At 46.6% G+C, this 13,362-nt stretch overlaps 1 protein-coding gene across 6 annotated transcripts in view; it reads right to left on the reverse strand.

Annotated features, from left to right (window-relative positions):
* SLC13A3 (solute carrier family 13 member 3) overlaps positions 1 to 13,362 on the reverse strand; it is a 76,973-nt gene that overhangs the window by 18,140 nt on the left and 45,471 nt on the right. For all 6 annotated transcript variants that reach the window (XM_008542487.2, XM_008542488.2, XM_070589350.1 and 3 more), the window contains 5 exons: positions 12,256 to 12,441; positions 9,857 to 9,982; positions 5,875 to 5,970; positions 4,816 to 4,920; positions 365 to 462 (listed from right to left, as the gene is read on the reverse strand). In XM_008542487.2, coding sequence (XP_008540709.2) covers positions 365 to 462; positions 4,816 to 4,920; positions 5,875 to 5,970; positions 9,857 to 9,982; positions 12,256 to 12,441 — 611 coding nt within the window. The remainder of the gene's footprint in view (positions 1 to 364; positions 463 to 4,815; positions 4,921 to 5,874; positions 5,971 to 9,856; positions 9,983 to 12,255; positions 12,442 to 13,362) is intronic.

Consider the following 13,362-nt stretch of genomic DNA (forward strand, 5'->3'; position numbering starts at 1 on the left):
GGACACTGACGTTTAAATTTCATGTAATGTTCACAAGTCATGAAATATTTTACTTTTAATTCCTTTCAACCGTTAAAAAATGTGAAAGCCATTCATAGCTCATGGGCTGTCCATAAACAGACAGCTGGCTGGATTTGGGCCAGCGCACTGCAGTTGCTAACCCCTGCCTGGGACTGTCATCTCTGGCTCCCCTAAAGGCCCAGACAAGGTAAATGCTCAGGCAGGGGAAGAGGAGCAAGCAGGACCACGTGGTTGGTACATGGGGGCTGTCCGGTCCCAGGCGTGGGCCCCGCCTCCAGGCCACTGATTACCATGCTCCAGGACCTCGCTGAGTCCACCCACACCCCAGCCTTGACCGCCTTACCTTTAAAGTCAAACCACCACTTGAGAGATGGCCTTTGGGATGGGAAGAAGAACAAGATGATGACAATGGTCACACCGGTGACAGCATCCGAAAGAAACCTACAATGACAAGGCCCCAAAGCATGTGACCCCAGGCATCTCAGCAGGCTGGGGTTTGGCAGATTTGCAAATGAGGATTTGTGGAAGGGAATTAGGCCTGCTGTGAAGGGGGCATTGTTGGAGGCCACTGGATTCCTCCTGCACGCATTCAGCTTGGAGGCAACCACTCGTGGATGCAAAAGCCCTTTATCCCTTTATCCCCAGCTCCAGCTGAACCAACGCTTCTCCTCCTAATTCAAGGACACTAGGAAGGTGGACATGACCAAACAGGGAAGAATCTGAGAGCCACAGCATGCTGGGGTCTGTGTAACCCCCACAAATCATCATAACTGGGGCTCCTGAAAGAGCCCTATATGTATTTGTTCAGCTTCTGCTTGAATTCCTCCTGGCACGGGCAGCTTACTACACAAAGATGCAGCCCATTCACACCAGCAGTGTACAGATGGCGTTCACAGCCCCTCAAAACCCAACGACAACCTTTCAAGGGTCCACGGCGTGTCCTGTGGAGACATGAAGCTCACAGAAGTCTCAGAAACAGCCCTGGGGGGCAGGCTAAAAATCTTCCATTTCAGATGAGGAATCTGAGGCTCGGAGAACAGAAGCAACTTGCTGGAGGCCAGACCACGGTCCCTGGAGGAGATGGGCATCGAACCCAGATTTTCTGGCTCCAAGTTCAATGAAGCACACAGCCAACTGCCAACAAAAGCCCTTTCAGCCCATGCATTTGGGAAGAAGAGTATCAGATGGCCAAGAAACTGGAAAAGATGGTCCATGCCACTATATTCGAGAGCTATAAACCAAAACATAATGCAGTGTCATTCGTCTGCTAACAGACAGCAAAACTTGAAAAGGGTGATAATACCTACTGAGGATGTCGGGAAACATATACGGGTGGTGGGAAAATAAAGTGGTTTAATCTTCTGGAGGGCAGCTGGCAGCAGGTTTCAATGCTTTGCATGTGAAAACCCCTTGATCCAGTTATCGTACTTCTAGGAATTTATGCTCAGGAAATAACTAGACTCCTGCACACAGATTACGTACTGGGATGTGCATTACCAGCAAGAGTAAAAAAAATGGAAGATTTTTAGCAGGCACACGCTTCAATAAATTGTGTATATAATGTATATATAATAATATATATAATAAAATACCCTACTTCTGTTTCTTAAAATATAAGATAATATCATCTTTATGTACTGACATACAAATACAACCAAGATACCCTGTAAATTAAAAAGCAAGTTTTTATTTGTAGTATTGGACACAATCCAAAAAGGACTTCGTTAAATGAAGATACTCCCATTCCATACAATACTATGCAGTGTTTAAAAAGAATGAAGGAGGTCAGAAAGAGCAAGTCGCCCATGATCACATTAAGTATTTTCCAATGTTTTGTTATCCGTGTACACAGATGTCTGTGTGCATGCGTTAATACGTGTGTGTGTCCGTGTATCTGGATTGTTACACAGCAGCCTGTTCATTGCGATCATCTCTGGGGAGTGGGACAGAGGGTCGATGAAGGGCAACTTTTACTTTTTCAATTCAGCATTGTTTGAATTTTCTCCTGAGTATGCATAACTTTTATAATTAAAAAAGAAAAAAGCAGGTCACCGATAACATGTGTACTGTAATCGGATTTCTGTTAAAAAATCTTCTGTTTAGCTAGGTTTCCTTTTAGCTAGTTGACATGTGTTTTTAAAATTCATTTCATTGAAGTATAATTAACATGCAACAGAATGCACCGGCTTTCAGGATTCGTTACATGAGTTTTGACTAATGCACACGGTCCTGCGACCACCAGTGCAATCGAGATGCAGAGAAGTTCCCGGATGGGCATTTTTTTAAGTCAGAAAAGATGTATATCAGAACTGGAGACTGAGATTCTAGGTTTCTTTGTGTTGCTGGAATGTTTATAACACCCATTTTTAGCCTGAAAAAATAGCAGAGCAGCTACATTTTGGAAAAATAAGAGAAGGGTGATAAGAGCTACTTCTCCTGGCTCCATGAAATTATATCGTTTCTCCCTCATGAGAGCAGAACTCATATCCCCCATTTATGAGAGGGAGTCTGGGGCTCGAGGGCGGAGCGTGCAGAGCTGCTCTATCCAGCCTGGCAGCCACAGCCACACATGGCCCGTGGACACAGGAACGGTGGCAAGACCAAACTGAGATGAGCTGTACGTGTACAGTACACACCAGACTTTGGAGACCTACTATGGAAAAAGGAACGTAAACATCTCAATAATAATTTATTATATAGGCTACGTGTTGAAATAATACAGTGTAAAATACAACAGATTATTAAAATTAATTTCATCCGTTTCATTGGACTTTTTAATGTGACTACTAACAAGTTTTAAACTACATATATGGCTCACATTCTGTCTCTGTTGGATGGTGCTGATCAAAACCATTAGATCTGCACAAATCCAGAGGACACATCGCCCTTCTCATCACGTTCTGACTCACACCAGAAGTTGACACAGCTGTCCACTGGCTCTTTCCTAAACCACTCCCCTCTCTCGGCCTTGGCTAGTCCGTGTCTCCAGGTCTTCCTCCCACCTCGCTGACCGCTTCTCCACCGCCCTGATGGCTCAGTCTCCTCCACCCAGCTCCCAGGTGTCAGGGTTCCTCAGAGTCTTCCACGCCATCCCTATACTTTCCCTACCTGAGCCCATCCATTCCCGGCGATTTAAATCCCAAATTTATATCATGACCCCCCAATTTATATCTGCAACCTGACACCTCTGAGCTCCAGGCTGGCATATCCAAGTGTCCACTGCAGTATTTGAAAGACATCTTAGACTTGCTAAGTCTAAACCCAGTCCAAAATACAATTGTTGACGAGCCACCCCAATCCCCCCAAAGAATGTTCTTCTCCAACTAACCACCATCTATGCAGGTGCTCCTCTCCTCGTGCCCCCAATCCAACCCAGCAGCATGTCCCATCGTTTCTAACTTTGATTATATCTTGACTGCTCCATCTCCGCTGCTATCATTTTCACTCAAACCCTTGAGGTCGGCCCCCTAGACGAGGGCTCAGTGCACGTCTTCTGGGAAGAGCCACACAGTAAATTTTGGCTTTGCAGACCCTATGGTCTCTGTCACAACTTGACTTGGACGTCGTAGCATGAAAGCAGTCACAGAGAACAAATAAACGAACAGGTGTGGCTGTGTTCCGATAAAACTTTATTTGTAGACACAGAAATTTGAATTTCATGTAATTTTCATGTGTCACAAAATATTACTTGTCTTTTGATTTTTCTCCAGCCATTTAAAAATGTAAAAGCGATTCAGAAACAACCACTGGGCCAGCTTTGGCCCATGAGCCTTAGTTCTCCAACCCCTGTTCTGGATGACAGGAGTCATCTAGACGGCTCTCTTCTGTTCTCCCCACCCAGATTTTTGCCCCCACTATCCGTTCCCTCACCAATATAGCTGACATTTTACTGACTCCTTTCTGTGTGCCATTCGAGTCACTTGACATACAGCACCTGATTTATCGTCAGAACAATGCACTGAGTATACTATTACGATACCATTTGGCAGATGAGGAAACTGAGGCACAGGGAGGTGAAGTAACTTAAAACCCTCCAATAGTTTCCCACTGCTCTGCCAAAAAAAAAAAAAAAAAAAAGACCAAAATGCTCAATATGTCCGACAGAACCCTCCACGATCCAGCCCTCACTGCCCTTCCAGCCACTCCTGCCCCCCTGCCCCGCTCACCCAGCCTCGGTCACACCAGGCCTCTTCGGTTCTGCAAAGGTGTTCAGTGGGCTCCCAGCTTAGGCTCTCAGTAGACGGGCCCAGGGCATCTCCACCTTTCACCTCTACTCTTCCTAACCTTTGCTTTTCCCAAAACTATCCACAGTCAATGCCCCGACTCCGTCCTTCTATAGTCTAACCTTCTCGCTCTTTCTTCCACAGCACTCATGACGATTTGCAGTACTTTCTTGTCTAACTACTTGTTCTTGCTGTGTGCCCCGCACCTCGCTTAATGCCTAGCATGTAACAGACTCTCAATAAACGTTGACTGACTGACTGACTGACTGAATGAATGAATGATGTGTTCAGGGTCGCACAGTTTGTAAGCGGCAGAGCTGGCATCTGAACCCAGTTTTGTCTGATTCCAAAGGCAAAAGCTCTTAACACACGAGAACCCAAATGTTTTATGGTCCAAACCTAAACTCTTGAGAGTAAAAGGAGCTGTAAATAGTTAGACGGGACAAAAAGCACAAACCCAGCCCAGGACTCCCCAGCGGCACTGCGCTCCCCACCGCACTCTCCAGCTCCAGGGGGCCCATCCCGGAACCTGCCCTGTTGGACTCCATCCCACGGGTCCCCAGAGTCTCACCCAGGGGTGAAGAGGCTGGCCCAGCCGGGGATGAACTTTGGGTCCCGGGAGAAGAGGAGGATGGCGAACATGCAGAAAAGGATGAAAACAGCCTGTTCCGCGAACCTGTGGCACAGACATGCAGGCCCCAATGTGACCATAGGCTCCCCGTGGACCTCAGCAGGGAAGGCCTCGGCAGGTGCCCACTGGGGGTGGCTGGACCAGCCCTGCCTCGGAGGAGCTGAAAGCAGTAATTCACTCCCCAGAAAGTCCCCAGAGTGAGGGTGGGGGGTCTCATGGTGTAAGTGATCCTGCCCTGGGCTCCCACACTCCCCCAAACTATTTCTATCATTCCCACCAGGAACTTCACTGGGTCCTAAGGCGAATCCAGAGAGAGAAAAAAGGAGCAAAACAGAGGCAGAGTCAGAAAAGCACAGAGAAAGGAAACGGACAGCCAGACAGAAATCGAGGGGTGGGCAAAGAGAAAGAGGAACAGTCACACATACAGAGGGGGACAGATAAACATAGATGCAGAAGGGGACGGACATGGAGAGAGGGGTAGACAGAGGTAGAACGAGAGAATCCCCAAATATTGGAGCAAATATTTACCCAATGAGCCCACTTCACAGATTGGGGAGTAGGGCCCAGAGAGGGTTAGTGCTTTGCCTAAGGCCACGCAGGAAGTTAGTGGCAGAGTCATTCCTTGTGTGTAGGCCTGCTGACTCCTAGTTATTTTCTCCACATGAGAAACATGCATTAAACAAGGTCCTGGAAGCCACCCAAGGCAGTGTCGGGTATCCGTGGACCAGGAGGGAAAGGGTGCATCAGGCAGGAAGGTGGCAGGTCCGCACCCCGAGTACACCCTATGGGGCATTCTGGTCCTCAGGGTATCTACCCCAGCACCAGGGCAAGAGGCTGACTGTGTAAGCTAGCCCCCTACCTTCCATCCCCAGGCCACAGGTCCTGAAATTCCCCTGGGAATCCACCCCCGGGGACCCAGGGGTCAGGCCTGGAGGCACCTCTCCTGAAAGTCTAGTGCCCAGCTCTCTCCCTGCCCCGAGGATCCCCCGAGCCACGCACTTGATGGGCCCCAGGTTCTGGAATTCCTCCCGAATCACAGCTTCAGCCCTATCTTCTGCATCAGTGCTGATCTCAGATTTCTTCCTCCTCCAGCCCCTGAAACAGAAAGTGAGCAGGTTAGGAGTGGCCACTGCAGGTACAGCTAACTTCTCACTGGTCCCACCCTCTGGCCGGGCCGCATTACCTCTGCAACAGCCTGCTGAGTGGGCTCCCTGCCTCTGTCTTCCCCTTCTGAAACCTGTTCTCCCCACCTACAGCCTGGATGGTCTTTTAAAAATGTGAATCTGATCACATGACTCCCAGAAAGAAAATCCTTTCAGGGGTCAAACAGGCACATGAACAAACCAACAAATCGATGGAATAAAATAGAAAGTCCAGAAACAACCCAAGCATACATGGAGATCTCATCTACGATAAAGTCGGTTTCTCATATTGGTGCAGAAAAGATGAGCTATTCAGTCAATGGTGTTGATCAACGAAATAGGATTGAGAGTCCAAAACAAACCCATACTTTTATGGTCAATTGATTTTTGACAAGGGTACCAAGATCATTCAATGGGGAAAGAATAGTCTTTCAACAAACAATGCTAGTCACATGGAAAAGAATGAATGTGGACTCCTACCTCACACCATATACAAAATTTAACTCAAAATGGATCAAAGACCTAAATCAAAGCTGGACTTATAAAAATCTTAGAAGAAAACATAGGGGTAAATTTTCAGGGCCTTGGATTAGGCAATTATTTCTTAGATATAACACCAAAAGCTCAAGCAACTGAAAATAGAGAAACTGGACTTGATCAAAATTTAAAACTTTTGTGTGTCAATAAATAGAGTTGGGACAACCGAGTGGCCATCTGGAACAAAAAATGAAGTTGGATCCAAACCTCACACTGCACCCTGAGGATAATCTCCAAATTGATCAAAGATTTAAATGTAAAAAATATAAAAATACAAGAAGAAAACATGGGATCATTCTTTTATAACTCCTGTAATGGGGAAATCTTTCTAAATGAAATTGAAAATTCAGAAGTCATATGAGAAAAGACTGATAAATTAATCTACATAAAAAAAATTTCTAAAACATTCTTCCTGGAAGAAAGCACCATATGCAAATTAAAAAACACATCAGGAAAAATATTTGCACCTCATGTTGCAGAATAAGCACTAATCTTTCAATATATAAAGAGTCCTAGAAATCAATAAGACCAAGACCAACAATCCATTTGAAAAATATACAAAGGATATAAGCAGACCATTTAACAATTCACAGGAAAGAAACTACCAATGGCCCCCACGTATATAGAAAACTTTCCATATTGCCCCTCAATATGAAAAGTTGCTCAAAATTACTCAATAAAATACATGCAAATTACTCTTCTCTTATCACATTGGCAAAAATCCACTTGGCTGCATGGAAGCAGGCACTCTCATACTTATAAGTGGGAGAACAAATTACTGCCGTTCCCAAGGAGAACAACTTGACGGTATCTATTAAAATAAAAATGTGTTTATTCTCTGACCCAGAAATCCCACCAATGGAAATTTATCCTACAAAAATGGCATCTGTCACGGAGATCAGTCATCAGAAACATATTGTATTTGCTTGTATTTGCTCAAGGACACTCTGCAAGGTTACCCACGAAGCCACTAAGTGTGGATACCTGTTTAGGGGGAGATAGCGGGCGAACGAGGAAATGAAGCCTTGATTGAGAAGAAGAACTCTCACGCCATACTTCTTCGTATTGTTTTGATTTTTGAACAATGTATGTGCAGCTTATCCAAATTAAATTTAAAAATAAATAAATATATATTTCAAAGCCCCACAACGGCTGTGTGTGTGAAGATCACACCCTCACAAGGCCCTCAGTGAGCTAGCCCAGGTTTCTCAACCTTGGAACTCTTGACATACTGGGGAGGATCATTCTTTGTTGTCGGGGGCTGTCCTGTGTATTGTAGAATTCAGCAGCATCCCTGGCCTCTACCCGCTCCATGCCAAGTAGTACTTCCTCAGTTGTGGCCACCAAAATGTCCAAGATGTTGCCAATGTCCCCTGGTGGAGGGGTGGGCAAAATCATATGAAAACTCCTGCCTCCTTTCCTGGCCTCATCTCCCACAAATTTCCCATACACCCTGAACTCGGCCGCTTTAACCTTTATTTAGTTCCAGAACATCCCTTGCTACCTCTGGCCTCAGGGCCTTTGCACTCACTGTTCTCTCTGCCTAGAATGCTCTTCTTCATCTCCATCTCTTTCCTTCCTTTTACTGAGTTACGTCTACTTCTTCTTCATATCTCAGTTCAAAAGTCACTTCCCCAAGGAAGCTCTCCTGACCTCCCGGGTAGGTGAGAGCTGTCCAGTGCACACCCTCATGTCTCACTGTTCTTCTCCTTCGCATCACAGCACTTTCACGACTGCTATTCCTGGGGTGCTTGACTGTTCACTGTCTGTCTCCGCCACCTAGAGTGCAAGCTCCCCAAGGGCAGGCACGTACTCTGCCTTGCCCACCTGCTGCATCCTCAACACCCCTATCAGCGTCAGACACATCGTGGGTGCTCAGTGGCTATCTGCTGAGCGAAGATGGTGCCATGGGATTGGCCTGAACCTTTTCTGTCACCCACGCAGAAACCCCCCTCTCGCTGGGCTCCCCGCCCTTGCATGTCCTCTCTCATAGCCTCCTCTGAGGCCAAGTCCTGCAAAGTCCTCCTCAAACCCACAGACAGGAAAAGGGGCCCCTGTTCAGGCTCAGTACTAGGCAGTTCACACACTCGCCCGCATTTAGTTTTTAGCAGTGGCTCATTTTTATCCCCAATCTACAAGAGAAGAAATTAAAAGCTCAGGGAGGTTACAGAGTTGCTCAAGATCAGAGAGTCCAAACCACGATTTGAACTCCGGTCCATCTGAGTCCAAAGTCTGGGCTTGCTGCTCTAGGCCAAGCCGAGCTTCGAACCCTGAATTTTTGCTACAAGGAGTCCTGGAAGGCGTTCGAGCCAAGGACCACCACCACCAGAGCCTTTCAGTTTTCAAAGCATTTTCCCATCTCTTTGATCCAGAGTAGCTTCTACTGGACCCATTTTACAGACGAGCAAATTCAAACCCAGGGAGGTGAGGGGACCGGGTCAGAGAGAGACTTTATGACATGCCTGCCACCCCCACCCTGAGCCGCAGCTCCTAATTTAGGATTTCCCAAACTCCAGGCATTCACAACCCACTTCACAAATCTTCCTATAGCCACACACCACCTGGCTCATATTTGCCTACTATTTTCTCCAAAGAGGCTCAGCATTTTAAATAAAGAAACGTACTTAAATAGAAAATTTTACATTCCTCCTGTAAATGGAAAACAAGGACCGCTTCTCATAAACAGAAAGTAACCACAAAAATAAACACATGAAAGCACAGCAACGTATTCTGGCTAGATTCCATCGCTGGCTTAAGTCTCTGGAAATGAGGCTTGCTCTTTCTTTGTTTAAAAGGCTGATCTGGAGACGTGAGAGAGGTGTCACGTCTTCTCCAGCACCCTGCTGAGACCTTCTCTCCAACGAAGCAGATCGATTCTACAAGAGCTGAGAGAAGGAGCATTTTTCTCACTGTATGATTCAATGTTGTCTTATACCTTGTCCTCACGCCACTCCAAATTATCTCCTTGACCAGGGCCCCGTAAAACGGGAGACACGGCTCTCCCCTCCCCTTTGGAAGGAGTGTTTACCTTCTTAAAGAACGATACTATCAGTGATTATGGATGATGGGTGACATTGACCGAGGGCCCGGGCGTGGCAGGCAGGTCACACACCACCCTATCCTCCCATCCCCGGGAGGTGAGGTCTGCTACAGTCACCACATGAGAAGATGGCACGACATCCTAACGACAATCCTCCTCAGGAGGAGACCAAGTCTGAGGAAGGCCATCCTCCGGGGGAAGGAAGCCGGGACTCCAGTGCAGCTGGGTTGGGCTCAAAGCTCAAGGGAAACACAAGCGGTACCTCAGGGTCATTCCCCCATAGAGGAAGGAGATCCAGAGCCAGCCCACCAACAGGAACAGCAGCATGAGAGGGAAGGCGAAAATGAACCAGGAGCCGAAGTTCACCACGTCGCACTGCGGGAAGAAGCTGGAGAAAAGAGGGAGGTGAGAGCCACGCAAGGTCAGCCATGCTAGGTGCGTGCGTGCGTGCGTGCGTGTGTGTGTTTACATGGAGAACCAGAAGAAATATGTTAAATATTAACAGTGGGATTGAACGTATTTCAAATTTTTAATTTTTTTCTCTATTTTCTGAGTGTTCTAGTATGTGTCTATTTCATGTCTAATCAGAACAAATTAATAAAATGTATTTGGGAGCAAAGGCCAAGGAGAACACTCAGCAGCCATTTCCCGGTGTCCCCAGGCTCCCAGCTGGGGAATCACAACCCCATATTATCTGGCATTCCTTCTAAGTCCCCTCCGTCCAGACCAGAAGGTCCAAGCTTGTGCAATCAAATGTTGCATATGATTTGCATGTAATTTGCATGCAATTGACTCAAAATCTTTCATGGTTGATATTTTTACTTACAGCTCCAGCATTTTTTCCCTAATTCCTTTTCAAGTTGGAACAAAGTCCTGCTCACGTCTGGGTGGGCAGGCAGCCTGAAAACCCTCTGATAGCAACCGCCCCTCGCCCATTACCCCCATCCCCCAATCAGGACCTGCCCCTGAGGCCCCCGGAGCCCGCCTCTTTCTTGTTCAGCCCTGGGGATGTGCTCCAGGAAGTCCTGATACCAGACACCCTGCTTCGTCCCCCCAACAGACTGTCCCTGTGCTTGCACTTCCTTCTAACTGAGGAGACCAAAGGGTCAAGCCCAGATCGCCCCCACATCTGAAGCAGGACCATCTCGACTTCTGGTTTTCTGTCGCTAACCAGAAAACACGAAGCACAGCCAGGCCTTGCTCAAAAAATGGAGATGAAAAGACACCAAAGGTTTGCAGTGGCCTTAAACCAATTGGGAAAGTACTGATGCCTGGCCCCCATCGCATACCTGCTGAATCGGAATTTCTGCAAGTGAGACCCAGGCATATGTTTTTCCCCTTCCCTGATGACTCTAATATGCACCCATGGCTGAGAATCACTGGTTTCTATCATCAAAGCTTAAAAATCAAAGGATTTTAGAACCTGAGAAGGTAGTGGAGGGTTAAGGCTTTAAAATTGGCTCACGAGGCAAAATATGGGTGTACTTAAAATTTCTCATGAAAATAACTTTGATTAGCCACAAGTACAGTCTTCATGTGTGTGTACCAAAGCCTGGCTCAGGAAAACCAGCACCGGCGTCCCCTCCTTCCTCCTAATAGGCCCTGATTCTTCGGTGGAACAGCAGGGAAAGAAGTTGGCCGGCCCTTGGGGCCACGCTGAGCATCAGATGATTCTCGTGTTGTTCGTTTGCCAAATGCTGACACCTGCATTCGTGGGGACTAAATGAACACAGGACACATCTCCACTGCAACGGAATCTTACAAACCTCGCCTCTCAGGGTTCTGGAATCTGAACATCTTAGAAACTGAATCTTGAAATACTGGGATATTTTTTAAATCTTCGAACTAAGTGGTTTGGCATAATGCACTTGACAAGTCGTGCTGTCTGAGAATCCTCGTTTATCCTCGCGTCCTGACATCTCCTGTTGGAACAGGTTTAGGGATGGGGAGACTTTACCTCCTGGCAGAGTCTACTCCACTGCCGGCCAGCGTGCATGGTGCAAAGCTTCTCACGGGGCCTTAGAGCCACGGATCAACGCCTCCGGGTGGGGTTAGTTTTTAAAGCAGATGTCACTCCTCTGCTCCCGGCTTCTCACCGACTCCCCATCTCTCTTGAAGGACAAGCTGGGGCCCTTATGACGGTGGCCTTAGTCCAGCCTCTTGTTACCCTATCTCTTCTCATGCTCACCTTTGCCTTCCGCACTCCAGCCTCTCTGGTCTTTGTGCCGTTCCCTGAACACCCCTGGGACTGTTCCCACCTTTGTCCAGGCTATTCCCTCTGTCTGGAATGCTCTTCCTCCTGGGTCCACATGGCTCACTCCTTCACTGCTAGGTCTCTGCTCAAATGTCACCTTGTTAGAGAGGTCGTACATTCCTGACCCACCTACATAACACAGCACCCACTCCTGTCCCCTCTACTCCCTTATTCTGATTTTATCTCATAACTTATCACACCGACATTATATATTCATTTGCTTTTCCTTTATTGCTTGTCTTCCCACTACAATGGAAGTCCCCCAAGGCAGGGATTTTGCTGGGTCCCCAGAGCCTGGCTGACAGAAGGCATTCCATGCTCATTCCCTGAACATTGGATGAGGGAGGAGGAGAGGAGGGGAGCAGAGACTCCAGTGCCGGGGGTGGGGGGGGAGCACTTGTTTTTACCTCTTGAGCTGGCCAAGCAGGATGAGGTTAGGGGCGGTGCCCGTGAGGGTGGCGGTGCCCCCGATGCTGGCCGAGTAGGGGATGGAGATGAGGAAGCCCTTCCAGATGTTTCTGCGATAGTCCTCCTCCTTCTTGGAGTCGGCCAGAAGATCCAGTGGGGCCTCGGCCTCCTCGGGGCAGTCCTTGCTTTAAACAAACCCGAAGAGACGCCATTCAGAACACACTCAGCATCTCTGGTCTCAGGGGGATACTCACTGCTGGGGCGGGAAAGCTAAGAGGTCTTTCTAGAAGGGAATTTGGCAGAGGCATCAAAAACCTCTAAAACTGTGCAACCCTGCAGCTGAAGTACTTTACTCCAAGATCTTATCCTGAACAAATAACTGGGCAGTGCCTCAGGGGCAGGCCCAAGCGACTTCACAGTATTAAATATAATTTAAATGGAAAACAACCCACATCTCCATCAAAAAGGCATTAGCTAAACACAGATGACCCTCTTTCTGGAAGAAACACCAAAGCAGCTATTAAAAATGACGATTTAGATGGGTGTTTATTAAAATGAAAGATGTCCATCATATAAAGGGAAAAGGTAAGTAACAGCATTACTTCATTTTTTTCATTTTAAAAATATTCACATATTTCATGAATATATGAATATTAAGAAAAGTCTAGAATGGTACAAGCAGAGTTTTTTTGGTGCCTTTCTCGGGAGTAGAATTCGATTTTTTTTCTCTTTTACTCTTTATGTATATTTTCTGGCTTGTTTTCCTTGTACAGAGTTTGAGAAAATTAAATTAAGAACTGTTAATTATATACTCAAAAGATAATGATGTTGACACAAATTTATTGAGGTGAAATGATGTTTACTACACTCCATTAAGTGTAGGAGCAGGTTACAAAAAACATATATAACATTACCAATTTTTTTAATTTAACATATGCATTTATGTATATAGAGAATATGAAGAAATAATCTAGAATGAGATTCACTTAACGGTTTTAATCGATCTCTGTGAGATCTCAGAGATCTGTGATCTCTGAGTGAGATGTGGAGTACATTTTTCTTTTTGTTGAAGAGTATTTTTTTTGACTTGCGCGATTATGAAATGT

The sequence above is a fragment of the Equus przewalskii genome, chromosome 21 (genome assembly GCF_037783145.1).
Source record: "Equus przewalskii isolate Varuska chromosome 21, EquPr2, whole genome shotgun sequence".
Classification (NCBI taxonomy): domain Eukaryota; kingdom Metazoa; phylum Chordata; class Mammalia; order Perissodactyla; family Equidae; genus Equus; species Equus przewalskii.